Source organism: Bos javanicus, chromosome 1, assembly GCF_032452875.1.
Source record: "Bos javanicus breed banteng chromosome 1, ARS-OSU_banteng_1.0, whole genome shotgun sequence".
Classification (NCBI taxonomy): Eukaryota; Metazoa; Chordata; class Mammalia; order Artiodactyla; family Bovidae; genus Bos; species Bos javanicus.
The window spans coordinates 157,246,473-157,266,457 of NC_083868.1; the positions used below are offsets into that span (position 1 = coordinate 157,246,473).

Genomic DNA, 19,985 nt, shown 5'->3' on the forward strand with positions numbered 1-19,985 from the left:
GATAAAATAAATCAACAGTACGTTTTTGATTTAAAGACAAAAAAGCATCTTTACCTGGCAGACCATGCAAAAGCAGACTGTGTTAAAACATTATTTTTTGATTTAAAGAAAAATACACTTTACAAAACAGATTCTTTTTCACTGAATGCATTATTACTAAGACAGAAACAAGTTATACTTGGACCTGCAGGCTGCACACTGCTAGCCTAGAAGAGCCATCAGCCCGGCAGGACCTTCTGGAGTGACCGGAGTGGACTGCGTCTGCGTGGTCCCCAGCGTGGTAACCTCTAGACTTGTGGCTCCTGAGCACTTGCAATGCAGCAGCTGTGACTGAGAAGTTAAGCTTTAAAAATTGTACTGAATCCTAAGACAGCCATCCTAGAGTTTGAATGAATTCAAACAGCAGGTGGAAGGGCAGCAGCTGAATAAACAAACTGGAAAAGTAAGACTGTGATGGGAGAGTAGGGCATGTGAACCCATGATTCCATCAGGGGCAGGAAAGTCTGGGCTGACTCTCAAGGAGCGCAGGTGGGCGTGGAGGTGCAGGAGAGAGCTTGAGGTCAGGGTTGGAAGAGGCAGCTGGGACACAGACACTGCTCCCAGGACAGGGAGGCTCCCGTGAGAAGAGGAAAGAGAAGAGACACGTGAGGATGGCATTGTGACAGAAGCGACGACCACGGGGAAAGCCAAGGTTTGGGGGAGAAACGTCCAGGGAGGATGAGAGCCGTGACGGCTGAGACAGAGACGACCGGAGAGACAGGATACCTCTGTATTTAAAGACTGGAAAAAAACAAACTCACTGTCTTATACAAACTTTATTGCTCTCTAAACACGAATCAAAATTTATAGAAGTATATAAAAGTATGGGCTTCAAACTCTCAGAACTGAACTCTTATTGAATTTACTTTTTTCTTAGAAAGGTAGATTCTATTCTCTAATTAGGAACCTTGAGAAAATGAAGTCACACCAGGATCTACAGGCAGAGGCAGAGACCCCAAGCCAGCTGGTCCTCCCCGGGCAGCTGGAGCAGTTAAACCAGGCCAGACCCACTCCAGCTCGGGCCGCCATCTACTCTCCACATTGGGGTCCCAGGGTGGCTGGGTCGCAAGCTGGCTTCACATCACCTGAGTCCCTGACTCGAGTGAATTCGTGGCTTCAGGTTTGAGCACGCCTCACTTCTGCCGCTGGAGTGTCCCTCGGCCATGGACTTAGGAATTTGATCAAATGCACAAAAAAGGTCTTGGCTTTCACACACTTAACATCTGGCATTTTTGACTAAACAAGGAACTATTCTGACAGGCCGTGACGCAATAATCTGTGATTTTGCTAACGCATCACTTTCAACAACGGGCACGTGGCATTGTGGGTTTAGAGGCAGTCACTTGCCCAGTCCCTGAGCCTAAGCAACCTCCAGTTCTCTAATCACGATCTCAAACACATTTTGTCCGAAAAAATCAAATACAGCGATGGTATAAGGAACCCACAAGCAGCTCAGTGTATACTCTACTGTGAACGACAAGGATTCGTTTTATTCAAACACTGTACAAAGAGTTTCAAAAGGTCTTCAGTCTGTCTTCAAAAATTCATTCAGTCATAGTACTACCCACTTAAGGGAAAAAAAGATGCCTTATAACGAAAACATCTTAATTTGGAGAAACATGATTAATTTCCCAATGTTGGTATAAGATACATCAATTAAGTTTTTGGCAATATAAAAAAATCTAAACTACGATAGTGCTTCAGTCCAATTACTTAAAGCTAGAAGGAAAATAAACCAAGTGTATCAAAGGTTTAGGAAGACACATCACTTTTGAAGTACAGTTTTGAAGACATGTTCATGATCTATAGACTTGTCAAGAGAATATTCTATGGCAACAGTTCAACCATTCGAGTACTTTTATAGATTCCCTCTTGGCGCCACAGAAGCGGGTGCAGGATGAATTTCAATAGCATCTAACACAGGCTTCATTGTACTTGCTTCACATTTTTTTTTTAGAACAGTGTCTGGAATCTTTTTTCTGCTTGAAAATAGGCGAATTCAAGAAACACAAATCCGTGAAAGGGTCCCCTCTCCTCAGTTTCCTGGAAGAGCAGAGAGAACTCTTAAGCATGAGGATAAGCATCCCAATACTAACTTACTCTTCAGTTTAAGTTTATTGTAGATCATGCCATTGTTAATATTCTCATTTCAGTTTTTCATCAAAACAGTGTATTTCAAATAAGGCTCACCCTTTAATGAAGCTCTGTAACCTTACTCTCCCAGGGGTGTCATTAAAAGTGAATTCCCACAAGCCAAATACTTACGAAGCGAGCGTGGGTTCCTTATAGTTCACGACGGCGGCTGTGCACCTACGTTTACGTAAAGACACTGGTGGGCTTTCTACATTCTTTTTTGGAGAAAGAGAAAGCTTTCTGGTTTTCATCACAGGATACAAAGGGACATTAGTGATATCCTTCAGGCTAAAATGAGGCGACTGGGGAGCTTCAGGTAGTACACCTACAAAAACAAGAACAAGTTTTATTGAGTACGCTTCCAAAAATTAGACAAACACAGGGACTGAAGCCATGTGATTACACACCTTAGATGCATCCAAAATCTGCAGAGGAAGGAAAACTCCCAAACTCATTCTACAAGGCCACCCTTACCCTGACACCAAAATCAGACAAAGATACACAAAAAAAGAAAATCACAGGCCAATATCACTGATGAACATAGATGCAAAAATCCTCAACAAGATTCTAGCAAACAGAATCCAACAATACTCTGACAGGATCAGGGCTCCTGTAATGTAGGAGATGCAGGTTCAATCCCTGGGTGGGGAAAAAAGAGCCCCTGGAGGAGGAAATGGCAACCTATTTACGATAAAAAACTCTCCAGAAAGCAGGCTTAGAAGGAACATACCTCAACACAATAAAGGCCACAGACAACAACCCCACAGTAAACGTTATTCTCAACAGTGAGAAACTGAAAGCATTTCCTCTTAATATCGGGAACGAGACAGGCTGCCCATTCTCGTCATGATTATTCAACGTACTTTTGGAAGTCCTGGCCATAGCAATCAGAGAGGAAAAGGAAATAAAAGAAACCCAAATCAGAAAAGAAGTTAAACTCTTATTTGCTACTATACACAGAAAACCCTAAAGATTCCACCAGAAAATTACTAGAGCTAATCAATGAATACAGAAAGTTGCAGGATACAAAACCAGCACAGAAATCCCTTGCATTCATACCCACTAACAATGAAAAATCAGAAAGAGAAATTAAGGAGACAATCCCATTCACCACTGCAACAAAAAGAATACCGAGGAATAAACCTACCTAAGGAGACAGAAGTCCTGTATGCAAACAACTAAAACACTGATGCATGAGATCAGAGATGACGAGTGGAGAGATACACCACGTTCTCGGATTAGAAGAACAATATTTTGAAAAATGACTATACTACCCAAAGTAATTAGATTCAATGCAATCCCTAATCAAACTGCCATTTGTATTTTTCACAGAACAAAAAATTTCACAATTTATATGGAAACACAAAAGTCCCCAAATAGCCAAAGCGATCTTGAGAAAGAAGAATGGAGCTGGAAGAATCAACCTTCCTGACTTCAGACTATACTACAAAACTACAGTCATCAAGCCAATATGGTACTGGCACAAAAAAAGAAATATAAATCAATGGAACAAGATAGAAAGCCCACAGACAAACCTATGCACCTATGGGTAGCTTTTTTTTGACAAAGGAGGCAAGAATACACAATAGAGAAAAGACAGCCTCTTCACTGAAGTGGTGCTGGGAAAACTGGACAGCTACGCGTGAAAGAATGAAACTAGAACACTTTCTAATACCATCTGTCCATGGGATTCTCCAGGCGAGAATACTGGAATGGATTGCCATTTCCTTCTCCAGAGGATCTCCCTGACACAAGGATCAAATCCAGGTCTCTTCCCTTGCAGGCAGATTCTTTTGTCTGAGCCACCAGGGAAGCCCTTCTAATACCACACACAAAAAATAAACTCAAAATAGATGAAAGATTTAAATATAAGGCCAGAAACTATAAAGCTCTTAGAAGAAAATATAGGCAGTACATTCATTGACATACATCACAGCAAGATCCTCTGTGACCCACTTCCTAGAGTAATGGAAATAAAAACAAAAGTAAACAAACGGGACTTAATAAAACTTAAAAGCTTTTGCACAGCAAAGTGAGTCACTCAGTTGTGCCTGACTCTTTGTGACCCCATGGAGTTCTCCAGGCCAGAATACTGGAGTGGGTAACCATTCCCTTCTCCAGGGGATCATCCCAAACCAGGTCTCCTGTACTGCAGGGAAGCCCAAGAATACTGGAGGGTGTAGCCTATCCCTTCTCCAGGGGATCTTCCTGACCCAGGAATTGAACCAGGGTCGCCTGAATTGCAGGCAGATTCTTTACCAGCTGAGCTACCTGGGAAGCCCTCCAAAGGGCAAAGCAACGGAAACGATAAACAAGATTAAAAGACAACCCTCAGAATGAGAAAAAATAATTGCAAACAAAACTGACAAAGGATTCATCTGCAAAATATACAAGCAGTTCACACAGCTCAATACCAGAAAAACAGAAGACCTAAACAGAGTTTTCTCTAAAGACGACATAAACAGATGGCCAACAAACACATGAAAAGATGCTCGACATTGCTCATTATTAGAATGCAGTATCACCTCACACCAGTCAGAAAGGCCATCATTAAAAAATCTACAACCAATAAATTTGCAGAGATATGGAGAAAAGGGAACCCTCTTACACCACTGGGAATGTAAACTGATACAGCCACGTACAAAGAACAGTACGGAGTCTGCTTAAAAAACTAGGACTAGAACTACCATATGATCCAGCAATCCCACTACTGGGCTATACCCTGAGAAAACCATAATTGGGAAAGAGATGCATGTACCCCAATGTTCACTGCAGCACTTTTTACAACAGCTGGGACATGGAAGCAGCCTAGATGTTCATCAACAGATGAATGGATACAGAAATTGTGGTACATGATGATGCTGTGAAAGTGCTGCACTCAATATGCCAGCAAATTTGGAAAACTCAACAGTGGCCACAGGACTGGAAAAGGTCAGTTTTCATTCCAATCCCAAAGAAAGGCAATGCCAAAGAATGCTCAAACTACCGCACAATTGCAGTCATCTCACACGCTAGTAAAGTAATGCTCAAAATTCTCCAAGCCAGGCTTCAGCAATACGTGACCCGTAAACTTCCAGATGTTTAAGCTGGTTTTAGAAAAGGCAGAGGAACCAGAGATCAAATCGCCAACATCTACTGGATCATCGAAAAAGCAAGAGAGTTCCAGAAAAGCATCTATTTCTGCTTTATTGACTATGCCAAAGCCTTTGTGTGGATCACAATAAACCGTGGAAAATTCTGAAAGAGATGGGAATACCAGACTATTTGACCTGTCTCTTGAGAAACCTGTATGCAGGTCAGGAAGCAACAGTTAGAACTGGACATGGAATAACAGACTGGTTCCAAATAGGAAAAGGAGTACGTCAAGGCTGTATATTGTCACCCTGCTTATTTAACTTATACACAGAGTACATCATGAGAAACACTGGGCTGGAGGAAGCACAAGCTGGAATCAAGACTGCTGGGAGAAATATCAATAACCTCAGATATGCAGATGACACCACCCTTATGGCAGAAAGTGAAGAGGAACTAAAAAGCCTCTTGATGAAGGTGAAGGAGGAGAGTGAAAAAGTTGGCTTAAAAGCTCAACATTCAGAAAATGAAGATCATGGCATCTGGTCCCATCACTTCATGGGAAATAGATGGGGAAACAGTGGAAACAGTGTCAGACTTTATGTTTTGGGGCTCCAAAATCACTGCAGATGGTTATTGCAGCCATGAAATTAAAAGACGCTTATTCCTTGGAAGAAAAGTTATGACCACCCTAGACAGCATATTAAAAAGCAGAGACATTACTTTGCCAACAAAGGTCCGTCTAGTCAAGACTATGGTTTTTCCAGTGGTCATGTATGGATGTGAGAATTGGGACTATAAAGAAAGCTGATCGCCGAAGAACTGACGCTTTTGAACTGTGGTATTGTAGAAGACTGTTGAGAGTCCCTTGGACTGCAAGGAGATCCAACCAGTCCATCCTAAAGGAGATCAATTCTGGGTGTTCACTGGAAGGACTGATGCTGAAGCTGCAACTCCAATACTTTGGCCACCTCATGTGATGAGTTGACTCATTGGAAAAGACCCTCATGCTGGGAGGGATTGGGGGCAGGAGGAGAAGGGGACAACAGAGGATGAGATGGCTGGATGGCATCACCGACTCGATGGATATGGGTTTGGGTAAACTCTGGGAGCTGGTGATGGACAGGGAGGCCTGGCCTGCTGCGATTCATGGGGTTACAAAGAGTCGGACACAACTGAACTGAACTGACTGATACCATTGAAAGTTACTCAGCCTTAAAATAGGACACATTTGAGTCAGTTTTGATGTGGTTGAACTTAGAGCCTACTGTACAGAGTGACGTAAGAAAGATATTGTATACTGACACACGTGTATGGAATCTAGAAGGGTGGTCCTGATGAACTTATTTGTGGGGCAGCGATGGAGACAGACCTAGAGAACAGGCTTGTGGGCGGTGTGGGAGGAGCTGAGAGCGGCAGGGAGACACACATCAGCACGTGTAGACAGAGCGCCACGCCCGTGCTCTGCACAACCTGTGGGGTGGGGTGGGCTGAGAGATGCGAACGTGAGGGGGACACGCGGACACCTGTGGGTGATTCATGCTGATGTGTGGCAGAAACCAGTACACTGTAAAGCAAGTATCTTTCAGTAAAAAAAAGTACACAAAATCCAGCATTTTATAATACAGGTTTTTAAAAACTTGTTCATCTTTTCCTCTCGGTATAACACTGAAATAATTATTGTGGCTGTGAAGAACTTACTAAAACAAAAGCTTACTAAAACTTAAAATTCTTAAAAAATTTAAAGAAAAAAAATGAAAATTCTTCCATGATAGCTGGGGCACAATGAATTAGTTTCAACTATGCAACTTCACTTAGTCACACCTTATTCTTTAGAATTATCCAGGTCTCTATCGCTTTTAATTCTAACGGTTATCATCAACTGACTTCTTACAGTCTCAGAAAGCCACTCAAGTGCATTCTATTCTCCATACAGTGTTAACGGAAAAACCCAAGTGAACTTTTTGGCCAACCAAATACTAAATAAAAGAGAATTCCAAGTCATAGTCTCTGTGTAAACCAGGAGAAACGGGGTTCCCTCTAGTAAAGCTTTCCAGCTGGTGCTAGGAGTAAAGAATCCACCTGCCAAGGTAGGAGATGTGGGTTCGATCCCTGGGTATCCCCTGGAGGAGTAAACGGCAACCCACTCCAGTATTCCTGCCTGGAGAATCCCAGGACAGGGAAGACTGGCGGGTTACAGTCCACGGGGGGACAGAGTTGAACATGACTGAGCATGCACGTGTGCTAATAAAGCTGGAAGATTAAAAAGTTACCCAAAGTTTTTCCTATCAGAAACACCCAAGTTATTCTACCTGGATCTACATCTATATAGGGAGACAGGTACCCAGCACACAGGAAGAACACAAGGCAGATAATCTCTTAAAATTGCTTTAAAAAGCAAAGTCTTTCCCAGGAAAAACTAAACTTTAACTGTAAAATGATTTTATGTTTAATAACCACTGTTCAGGGCTACCTGGGTTTCAGATATTCTGCCTTTCTTGTCTCTACATAAACAAACTGTACTATGCTAATTATTCCAACTTTTGGTTTGGAAACTATGGTTGAACAACATCAGATCAGTTGCTATGTTCTGGAATAAAGCTTCTAAAACTTTTACCCGTATATCAATCTTCCAGGAAATTTGTTAAAAAGATACAGATATGATTCAGGATGCAGGGTATGGCATGCGATTCTGCTTTTCTAAGAAGTTTCCAGGTGATGCTGAAGGTCTGGGGACCAAACTCTGAGCAACACTAGTGCTTTTTTCCTTTAAAAACTTATGAAAATCTAAGTGCAAAGATGGAGACGGCAGTATGAGCCCCATTTACCCAGCTTCAATAATTATCAACATTTGGCCAATCTTGTTTGATGTACTCTAAAATCATTACAGCATACTTCTTAAAAGAGATATTTGCATGCTACCAATGGGGAAACCAGAGAAGGCAATGGCACCCCACTCCAGTACTTTTGCCTAGAAAATCCCATGGATGGAGGAGCCTGGTAGGCTGCAGTCCATGGGGTCGCTTGAGTCAGACACGACTGAGCGACTTCACTTTCACTTTTCACATTTATGCATTGGAGAAGGAAATGGCAACCCACTCCAATGTTCTTGCCTGGAGAATCCCCAGGACTGGGGAGCCTGATGGGCTGCCGTCTATGGGGTCGCACAGGGTCGGACACGACTGAAGTGACTTAGCAGTAGCAATGGGGAAACAGTGGAAACAGTGGCTGACTTTATTTTTGGGGGCTCCAAAATCACTGCAGATGGTGACTGTAGCCATGAAATTAAAAGACGCTTACTCCTTGGAAGAAAAGTTATGACCAACCTAGACAGCATATTAAAAAGCAGAGACATTACTTTGCCAACAAAGGTCTGTCTCGTCGAGGCTATGGTTCTTCCAGTGGTCACGTGTGGATGTGAGAGATGGAAAACAGAGTGCAGAATTGATGCTTTTGAACTGTGGTATTGTAGAAGACTGTTGAGAGTCCCTTGGACTGCAAGGACATCCAACCAGTCCATCCTAAAGGAAATCAACCCTGAATCTTCATTGGAAGGACTGAGGCTGAAACTGAAGCTCCAATACTTTGGCCACCTGATGCGAAGACCTGACTCACTGGAAAAGACCCTGATGCTGAGAAAGATTGAAGGCGGAGAAGGGGACAACAGAGGATGAGATAGTTGGATGGCATCACAGACTCAATAGACATGAGTTTGAGTAAACTCTGGGAGTTGGTGATGAACAGGGAGGCCTGGAGTGCTACAGTCCATGGGGTCACAAAGAGCTGGACACCACTGAGCAACTGAACTGAACTGTACCACCTAACTGGGCTTCCCTGGTGGCTGAGCTGGTAAAGAATCTGCCTGTAGTGCAGGAGACGTGGGTTCGATCCCTGGGTTGGGAAGATCCCCTGGAGAAGGGAATGGCAGCCCACTTCAGTATTCTTGCCTGGAGAATCCCACGGACAGAGGAGTCTGGTGGGCTACAATTCACAGGGTCACAAAGAGTCAGATATAATTGACTAACACCATCCTAACAACCAGAGAACAGTGCTGTTATGGGGATCCAATGAGCTAGCCTGACAGAATTTTGAGAATGATAAAATTTGCCTGTTTATGTTCGCATACTAACTATTAATACAGTTCCCAGATGAGAATCTTTGTGGGCAGCAGCAGGCTGTATTGTCAATATTTGGACTACTTTCTGATCTAACCAATAAAAGCAAGATTTTCTAAGCCACAGTTTTTAGATGTTTTACACATGTCTTATAAAATACTACTAAGGAATTGAGGAAAAGGTTTTCTTGGTCTTATTAGGCCACCTTCACGAAATAGAAAATTCTTTTAAATTCTGGATCCTGTCAAGTTGACGATAAAGCAAAGTCATTAAAATTACAGGTCGCTGGATTTAAGTTTGATTTCATTTTCAGGGGGATGTTTTGGAGGAGTGCATAACAGGCATTTTAATTCAACCTAACTCCACAACTTTCCTTGCTTTGGAAGGTTTCATTTACTGAAAGTAAAAACTCTCTCTCCATGACAAGTCCTATTTGTTCTTAAAGAGGATTTAAATTAGCTTAAAGTATGTCAAAGCTACACACTGTGGTTTGCACCCCCAGTCCCCCACTATTTAATTTTCCCCAAAGAGACAGATGGTAAGTCTATAACCTCCTCCAGAGAAGCAGATGGTAAATGCTAGTATGAAAGTACAAGGAGTGATCATTTATCATAAACATCAAGAGTGCAGGCAAACAAGTAAATCACTTACCAGGAGGCGTCTCCGTTGTCTCAGAGCCCCCATGTCTCAGCGCTCGTCTAGGCCGAGGCCTGGGGACAGGACTCCTCGTTGATTCACTGCTGAGATCTGGACTGGACTTGGATGTGGGAACATAGAGGTCATCAGAATCATCTCCTGAACAGCTTGATTCACAGGTGCTCACTTCAGATTCATTGTTGGCTTCCTCTCTTGTAGCATCATTGCACACTTTTTGCCGGAAGGGAGTAAGGTGAACACCTTCTTCCGAATTAAAATTGTAAGCGTCACAGGAGGTGAGAGTTTTATTCCCACTTTTGCTCCCTTTACACTTTGATACAGATCTTGATTTCCCCCTTTGGTTAGCTTTCGCTTTTCCTTTTCGTTCTTTGGCACCTCTGTGCTTGCTTTTAGTTGGCTGTGATTTATAGTCATAAGCATCTTTCTTTGTTTTGGTAGATCGTCCTGGGTGAACCAGCCTTGGGGATAAGTAAATCTGACTCCTGCTGTACCGACAAACACTTTGTTCTACGTTTTCAGGTATCCGTGTGCTTATTGGCGGGTCTACAAATCTAATCCTTTCTAGTTCCAAAGAGTCCTCTGACAAGTGACTGATTCCAAAATCATCCACAGCACTAATCTGACATGGACTGTTAATGTATTTCTTTAAACCACGACGGAGAGATATAGTTCTAGGTAAGACAATATCAGTTGACTTATCTTCACTTGAATCCAAATCGAATCCTGGTCTGTCTTGAGAAATAGTAGATACTGGCTCTGAGAATTAAAAAAATAAAATAAATGAGAAAAACAGGTTCACTTTATGGAAATTTAAATTAAGAATGTTAGAATTCAAAGTTAAAAATGGAACTAATGAAAATTCTTTCTGTAGTTTTCCATTTACTCTAAATAAATAAAAATCTGGGGAGCTTACTATTTACTTCCTTTTGACTGTCTATACCTGTATAGCCCAAGGTTGTTACAAGGGTTAAGTAAGATAAGATAATGTATGTTAAGCGCCTAACAGAGTGTAACACATCGTAGGCTCAGTAAACTGCAGCCGCAGTTGTAACCAAGGTTTCTGACTACAGATTTGGAAAAATAAAAATGGATGGATTTTAAAACTCTTTTGTGATTCTGTGTAAAATAGACAGATATTTGCTTTGAGCAGAATACCAGATGAGCAGATCTTAAAAGGTAAAAAAACAAAAATTAGAGAAATTTAATTGCTACTTGTTCTCAAAGATCTCATCATGCCTTCGCGGTATTTTTAGATTCACTGGGATTACCTTCTCCGTGGAATGATTCTTCGTGTCCTGGACAGTCAGCACCCTCACGCACTTGCCTTAGAAAGTACCAATAAAAAATAAAAACTTAAAACATTTATGCAAGAAAAGAATTTAAGACTTTCTACAAAGTTTTTTCCTTTTAGTAACATTTCATAATTCCATTCTGTATCAGTATATCTGTTCTGTATCAAAGGAAACCAAAAAACACTGATGATGATGACATGGAAGCAGATTTGTTATGACTGATATTCAACTCCCCCTAGGAGGAGCACATCAAACTGAACAGTTTCTCCTGAACACTTTCCCTAACTCATCATTTTATTTAACTGGAGAAATAGCCAATCAGATTGATGTATAAACTACATTAAAAGAAATTCAGTTAGATGCCTCTTCTGGAGCCTACTGTATCATTAGCCAAGCTGTGATTTTCTTTGGTACAACATACTTTTGTGACATTTACCTACTGACTCCTCTGAATTCACACTGTTCATTTTCTTTAAAAAATTTTGTCCCTTTGGTTCATGAAATAAGAAATTTCCATTTTTATGCTTTAATATGGCCATCTCATTCTAATTTTATTCTTTTTTTTTCTTACAAAATTTACCCCTCTAGACATCAAAACTTAAGCACAAGTTGTGGAAATAGAGTAATAGCAACCAGTCAATAAAATTTTAGAAATCTTATAAAAACTCAATTACCTCATCTTACTTTTTGGCCATCACATAAATATTGCATCAGATCTTTAATATTCAACAGTTTAAAAACTACTCATGATTAAAATTAATATGGGGACAGAAATCACATTAGTGATTACTTCCACAAGGAGAGGGGCACAAAGGCACAAACTCCAAAGGGACACGAAGGGATGGTTTATGACGGAGCTCTCACCTGGGGACACTTAACCTGCCCGTTCCCCTGGGGCCTCAGAACGTCTGCAATGTCTAGACACACCTTTGGTCCTTACAGCTATTAGAGGCGGTTGCTGTTGGCATTTGGTGGGTAGAGGCCGAGGATGCTGCTAAATGCCCCACAGTGCTTAGGACCACGCCCACAACAAAGAATGATCCAGTCCAAACAGTCAGCAGTGCTCAGCTGAGAAATCCTGGCCAGAGCAATGGCAATGCTCTGTACTTTAACCCAGGTTTCAGTTCACAGGTGTATATATTAGTCCAACTCACTGCACTCTGTAATTGAGATCTGTGCATTTGACTAATCTAATCTTATTTCAGTAATTCATAAGCAAACAAATAAAGTACCCTAATTCAAGAGAAGGAGTATATGAGGTCTGATGATATTTCAGAACCAACTGGACAAGCGAGTCAGTGTGACAATTTGTTAAATATGGTAGTTTATTAGATTTCTTTTCTAAACCAGACTATTTGTGTTACTGGCAAAATAACCAACATTCGAATGTCCAATTCTTAGAATAAAAACATGATACAAGAAAAATACAAATGAAGCTTCAAGAGAAGCTTCTTATCCCTAGACGTCAAAAAGTAACTAAATAGAAGAAAGCTTTGGTGTGGCTATATAGGACAGAATTTCAACATATCAAAATTTTCTTAAATACATTCTTGAGAGAGTACCAGTCTTCAAATACGTGACTCAGTATGATGCTGATTTCCTTTCACAAATGGATCACAGTTAAATATTTATTGGTATTGATAATAATGAATTCGATACTAACGGTAAATGCTTCACAAATACATCTCTGGAGTTGTCGTCACTACTGGAGTCCATTCCACTTTTGGAGTCCATTCCAGAGGGACATAATTCTAGGTTCTGTTAATGTATTGAAACAAAGAAAACACTGGTACAACCAAAATATTCACAACGAAGCATTCATTTACTCAACAATAGATACTTACTGATAGTCTGCTATGGTCCCAGGGACTGTTCTAGGAACTGAATCCAAAACTAGAAAACAAAGTACTACCCTCTTAAAGCTTACAGTCTAGCATAGGGAGAGAAAAGGTAAAAAAGCTAGTAGTCATAAATGCAATGGAGGAAATATTTACTCAGGGTGAAATGGCAGAGTAACTGATGTCTGGAGGGCTTTTAGGTGGGATGACTTTCATCTGAAATCTGAAGAAATGCAAAGAGCCAGCCACTTGAAGGAGAAGCACTGGGAACAGAAAATACAAAAGTCATGATGTAGGAAAACCCTTGCTGTGTTTAGGAAAGAAGGCCACTGGGGCTGGAACAGTCACAGGAAAGACCAGGAGGTGGGCAGAAGCCAGATGATGCAGGGCCTGAGGGCCATGAGTTTGACTTTTTTTTTTTTTTTTCCAGAAAAAGACCAGTCTCTTTGTGGGTGACACAGGTTGGGCATGGACCCCAAGGCAGTTGCCCACCTAAAGGGAGGCCCCCCGACAAGACACTCTGCGAGGCCTGCTCTTCTGGCCCCAGCTGGTTGGCTCTGGATGGGGTTTGGGGGGCCCGTGACACACACCGGGAAGTCATTTAAATATTAAGCAGGGAAGTAAAATGATCTAAGTTTTAAAAAGATCAAGCAGACCACCATGTGACACAGGGACTGAAAAGAGCCAAAGGCACAGCAGCTGGGAGTCGTCATGTCAATCAAGCAAGACACGCCCACTTGGACTGAATCCTACAGCTGTGAAGGTTTGGCCTAGAAGGTTTTGGGGTAACAAAGTGTGCTCGCATTGAATAGGGGTGGAGGTAGGGACAGTGAGCAAGAGGGAAGCTTCTTGTGGTTCTGACTTGGCCAAGCAGCTGGGCTGCCTTATTAAGCCGAGCAAGACTTATAGAGGGAGGCACAAGTCCACAGGATCTTTGGGAGGGGGAAAAAGTAGAGTTTATACTTTGTACAAAGTATGTTTGAGATTCTTTATAATACTTAAGTGAATATATCAAGTAATAACTGTGTGTGTGTAGATCTTGAGCTACACACTTGGAAGTCACCAGCAGGCAGACAGTATTTAAAGCTGTGGGAAGGGATACAGTGGGTCTAGGACAACTGATGTTTAGGAGTAAAGAAGAAGCCAGCAAGAGAGACGCACATGGCATAGTCAGAAAGGTAAACAAGGAGATTATGATGGTAAGAAAGCTAAGATCAAAGTACTTCCAACAAAGTCATCCCTGTACCATAGTAGTACTTCAAGGCCAACAAGAAAGAAAAGTGACCAAAGTTACTGACTTTGGTAACACAGAGGTTTTGGTGACCCAGATATACAGTGATAATAGAATGGTGGGGATCAAAGTCTGACACAGAATTCAAATGTGAATGGAAGCTGAGGAAGGGAAGACAGTAAGTGCTCTGTTCTCTTTGGAAAAGTTCTCCTGTGAATGGAAGCAGAGAAATGAGGAGACAGCAGAATGAGATCAGGAGAGGTTCTATTTATTTTCTTTTCCTCTTAAGGTGAGAGAGATACTAAAGCACATTTGTACATAACTGGAACAATTGGGTAGAGGGAGATAAATGCTGGATGAGAGTGCAAACTTTCAGGAGCAAAGTCCCAGAGGAGAAGAAAACAAGAGAATCAGATCACACAGGGAGGGACTGGCCTTGGATAGGAGCAGACACTTCAGCCAATGGCACCAGAAGGAAAAGGAGAGACAGCGGAGACCTAGGCAGATGTGTATAAATAGATGTGTGTCAGGGAAACAAGAGGCCCAGTCTGATTCCTTAAAAGTCATTCCAATTCAGTGCAGTTGTTTTATGAAATGTGATGGACAAACAATATACAGACATTATAATGAATAGGTTGAAACTGTTCATCAGAAATAAAACTGGAAACTTAATCCTGTTAATAAAAGTTTTAAGTTGATTATCAACACAGCTAATGTTCTAAAGCTAGTATTACTGAAGGTAAATAAAGGCGGATATTTAACTACAGAGAGATATAAAATTTTACAAGATCCATCATAAAATGTAAGAAACGCTATTAGTACTTTCTAATTAATCCTTAAAAGGCAAGATAATTGTTGGTAGGCAAGAAATAAAAACATTCCCATTAAAGCATTTTAAGCTTCTCTATCACTACAAATTGACTTGATAAACAAGGACGCACAAGTACACAATGATGGTTGAGAGCAAGCGACACATCAAACGTGTGGCAGAAAACAAACCCATGTTTTAAATGCTAATACTCTCACCTAGCAACTTAACACTATCTTTTAATACTAAAAATTCATTGATCAATGTCAAAAGGTCTGTAATAAAAGAATTTTTTCACCCGTTTTTGTGATTATCTTATTGAATATTCACTTGACACTATTCTGTGTGGTTTCAGCAAAAATCTGAAAAGGGAAGAGGAAGAATCAAATGTCTTTGGAGAAATGTTTTGCCTCACTAGTTGACCAAAGAAAAAACTTAGGAAAGATTACATTTTGAGGGAAAAAAGTTTTGTTTTGTTTTTAAATAATCTAACCCTTACATGAAGGTTAAAAAGAAAAAACAATCTAATCTTTATAGGTAATTCTCTATCACACTACAATACATATTGCATGTGTGTGTATACATTCTATGTATTATACGCAGAAGAGATACGCAATCACCTTAGTTGCAGGGAGGCAAGAACTCTTTCACTGACGCCTCCTCTAGGTGGAGAAAGGACTTAACTCCTTTCTTGAGCCCACCCCCGACCCTAAGCACTAGGCTCCGGCTTCTGCTGCCCTAGGTGCCAGCACAGCTGTCTTCACTGGTATGGCAAACAGACAAGACACCTAAGTGTTTCCACCTGACTTCTTTCTCTGCCCCATGGAGCTTCCCTGGCAGTGGCCTTTAGGAAATGAGAGGAGACTGACCCAGAGAAGATCCTAAACCAAACTTTCTCCATGTGTTGCTTTGGCTGGCCTTTCTATACACCCCTGGACACAAAAAGAATCAGATTAAAAAGCTGACAGCAAAATGTTCAAGATATTTCCTGTTTGGCAGTTAATGTATAGTTGTCCTGAAGGAAATCAGTCCTGAATATTCTTTGGAGGGACTGATGCTGAAGCTGAAACTCCCATACTCTGGCCACCTGATGCGAAGAGCTGACTCATTGGAAAAGACCCTGATGCTGGGAAAGATTGAAGGTGGGAGGAGAAGGGGATGACAGAGGATGAGATGGTTGGATGGCATCACTGACTCAATGGACATGGGTTTGGGTAGACTCTGGCAGTTGGTGACGGACAGGGAGGCCTGGCGTGCTGAGGCTCATGGTGTTGCAGAGCTGGATATGACTGAGTGACTGAACTGAACTGTCCTAACTTAGCCAACTAGTAGGTAAAAAGGATTCTCCATAAAGCACTTAACTACTTCTCATCTCCCCAATTAAGGCAGTCCTTACATTAACCCCACTGGTGTAGCAAAACTACATAGAAAAGTTGGATTAACAGCACTGATTAAAACTTCTGCACCACTCTGCTTCCACCACCACTTCCAGCCCTTCAGCTTACTTGCCCTCCCTTTGCCTCAGTTTGCTGACCATTCAGAGGGTCTGGCCATGCAAGAGACTCAACTATTTCTTTTATACCTGGTCTTGCTACAGTCTTTCGGAAGTTATATAGGAGTATTACCAGTATTCTTGAAGCATTCTTAACTGGCCACACACAACTACGGGGCCACAGCACTGAGAAAAGACGTTCTGACCAGCTCACTAATAACAGAGCTATCAGTATAATTAATTTAAAAAAAACAATTGATCTAAATTGATAATTTAAGGCTTTAACATTTTCTTCCTAAGAAATCCAGCCTTCCCGATGAAAATACCTGAGCAGGTTCTTCTGTCTGTTGTGACGTAAGTTTATTTTTCAGTGTGTACAGTTGGTAGCTGAGGAGGTAACACTCTCTCCGCAGCTTTAAGATGACATCGTGGGCTTCTTTCAGTTTGGACTTTTCATTTTCCAAAGCTAAGGCTAACATTCTGTTGTTGTCTTCATAGTTTAGCACTTTGGAAGTGTTGGCTAAAAGAAAATAAATTTTTTTAAATCAGTAATTAAATCTAATCTTAAAAAGTGATATATAGGAAACTGAAAGTCTCTTACTGATTGTTTGGCATGGCGCAATGATCAAAGACTTTCGTTTAACCTCTGTTAAATTTTTACTCCTTTTCTCTTTTATTTGTTTCTTTATGTCTTCAAGACTATCTTGAAAAGACTTTTTGAGGCATCTTTCCTTGGCCATCTTCTGCTCTAGGACTTTAAAAATAATAGAAATCATTTAATTTTTGAAGAGGTGGTATCAAATATAAAACAAAATTGAAAACAGGCTGTCCATAAAAAATGATTAGACCCTTGGTAACTGCAGAATCAGCCCAAAGTAGATAGCTAATCTGGTAATAACCTATATTTTGCAGCTTTTAAATTACACTAATGTCTGTGGCATAATTTTATCCTCCTTAGGTACTTTATAGGAAAGGTTTAATCAATAAGATTTCCAACCCAAAGACTCTGTAATATGCCACTTATTAATTCTGTAACAAATACTTACTATTTGTTACTTACTATACACTAGGCACTATGATGGCATCAGTATTTTGCTACTAAATACAGACTACTGTGCATGAACACCTTTGCCCTACATTGTACTTTGCAGATCTTAAAATTACAAAAAAAAATTCTCATTTCCTATGGCAATCTATATACATAAGTTTTCACTACAAAGCATGTCTTCATTTCCTCTGAGTTTGTCAAATGTTTTCCTGAACCTTACATTTTCTTGAGTATTTTCTCCAGGCGTTTCTTATTTTCCTCTGGGCTCTTAAATATAGATACTGTAGATTTCACTTAAATATTTTCTTTCTGCCAATACAGATACATATACTGGGATGCTTCCAGGCCAGCCAGGACAACTACTATTTTTAAAGCGCTGACTTCAAGTGGGATGTATAAAACATACTATCTACCACAAGGAAGCTTCTTTAGTTCAAACCTGGAGATGTCTGCGAGCCACACAAATTAGGCAACTAAGCCAGTTGGCTTAGTTATTTTAAAAGCAGTCTTTCTTAAAAACTTTCGTTCGTACATTAAGTCAACTTAAAATTAATAAGGAGATGAGCCCCGTCAGAAGTCTCCTTCCCGCCTGGGCCGACGGTCTTAACAGGGGGTGTGGCGGCCAGCAGGGCTGGAGAAGTCAGGACAGGGCCGCACTGGACTCGGGTTTAGGGATCTGGAATCCAAAGAACCAGGGCGGGAGCTCTCCACCCGTCGCCCCTGCCGCTGGGTGGCCGGGAGGACCGGCCAGTGCGGCTTCTCCAGAAGGAGAAGCAGCCAAAGCGAAGGACGCCACCAGGTCAGGCTGCCGGCCTGCGGGCTCTTCCGCTCGAGCCTGGGCTTCAAATCCCGCGAACGCTTCACCTCCCGATCTCCGGGGGGCGGGAGGTTCAGGCCCTACTGAACAGGAGGAACTCGGAGAGCGGCGCCAGCAGGGCCGGCCCCAGGTCCGAGCTTCTGGCCGCCGAACTAGAAGGACCGGGAGACCCCGCGGCGGGGGGCGCGGCACGACGACCCTGGGCCCGGAAAGCCGCGGCGCCCTCCCTGGAGAAGGCAGCCGGGGCGGGAAGGCGTGAGGCCCGCAGACCCGCCTCGCGCGGGACGCCCAGAACGGTACCTGGGCCACGGCTTCCGCCGCAGCTGCTGCTCTGCTCACACCAGGCTCCGCGGGAAGGCACAGCCGCGCAAGCCGGGACCTCCGGGACCCCAGCCTCAGACTCCGGGTTGCGCCGCCGTCCGCGTTCAAACTCTCCGCCGCGCGCGTCCATTGGCTGACGGTCACGTGACGCGGCAGCCCTCCCGGCATAGGCGAAGCCCCGCCCCCTGGGCGGTGTCGACTGACGCGATCTCGCGGGGACTGCGCCTTCGCGCGGCCGCGGCCGTTTCCCGCGGGGCGGAGTCTGTGGTCTGGCGCTTTTCGGCCTCCCGCTGTGGGGATTAGGGGACGGAGCCACCATGACACCTTGAGGGGCGGGGACTTTAGGGAGTGAAAAGCTTCCGGTTTACTGCGCCCAGCGCCGGTCTTCGAGGTCGTGCGCAAGGGCTCCCTCTGGCGAGAAGAGTCTTCTTGGTGGTTTGCCGGCTGAAGCAGTTAAAGGGGTGGGGTTCTGCAGGCCAGAGTACTGGAGTGGGTAGGTCGTTCCTTTCTCCAGGGATCTTCCCGACCTAGGGATCGGACCCAGGGCTCCCGCATTGCAGGCGGATTCCTTACCTCTGAGCCACCAGGGAAGCTTCAGTTAAAGGGATATGCAAGCCGAAACAGAGAGGAGCTTTTGGAGAAACTGGATTTTGTTAGGGAGGTTGCAGACATCTGAAATATTCAGGTCCAGGTTCTTTATCTTTGCCTCTCAGAAAATGACAGTAGTGTCTATTGAGTTACCTGCCCAGAAGCCTGGGAAAATCTTCCTGATTATTTATCATCCCTTAGCTTTTCCGTCGGAGAAGGCAATGGCACTCCACTCCAGTACTCCTGCCTGGAAAATCCCATGGACGGAGGAGCCTGGTGGGCTGCCGTCTCTGGGGTCGCACAGAGTCGGACACGACTGAAGTGACTTAGCAGTAGCAGCAGCAGGAGCTTTTCCTTGTCCTATTGGTCACCCAGGCCTGTCAATTCTTCTAAGTATTTTTCAGGTCCACAGTTACAGCAAAACCAGAAATGAGTGAAGGGCCTCTGGCACGTACAAGCCAAGAATTAAACGATGTTGCTTGTTTCTTCAGCTGTTACTACTAACAAACATTTGTAGCTGGACCCATCCTTGAC

At 42.7% G+C, this 19,985-nt stretch overlaps 1 protein-coding gene across 1 annotated transcript; it reads right to left on the minus strand.

Moving 5' to 3' along the window:
- Positions 1 to 1,509: 1,509 nt before the first annotated feature.
- On the minus strand, positions 1,510 to 19,076 carry SGO1 (shugoshin 1). Its single transcript, XM_061425487.1, has 8 exons — positions 18,843 to 19,076; positions 17,279 to 17,431; positions 17,004 to 17,197; positions 12,972 to 13,066; positions 11,285 to 11,340; positions 10,011 to 10,772; positions 2,305 to 2,497; positions 1,510 to 2,082 (listed from the first exon to the last, which is right to left on the minus strand). The coding sequence occupies exons 1-8, from the start codon at positions 18,991 to 18,993 to the stop codon at positions 1,980 to 1,982; spliced, it is 1,707 nt and encodes a 568-aa protein (XP_061281471.1). The 5' UTR covers positions 18,994 to 19,076; the 3' UTR covers positions 1,510 to 1,979.
- Positions 19,077 to 19,985: the final 909 nt, after the last annotated feature.

Excerpts from the sequence above, each read along its gene's own strand:
- SGO1 (XM_061425487.1), bottom strand. The coding sequence starts at position 18,993 with ATGGACGCGCGCGGCGGAGAGTTTGAACGCGGACGGCGGCGCAACCCG. Across the intron at positions 17,432-18,842 it reads CGGCGGAAGCCGTGGCCCAG|TCCTAGAGCAGAAGATGGCC; the intron begins GTACCGTTCTGG and ends TTATTTTTAAAG. Across the intron at positions 10,773-11,284 it reads AGAATCATTCCACGGAGAAG|AGCCAGTATCTACTATTTCT; the intron begins GTAATCCCAGTG and ends TTTAATTCTCAG.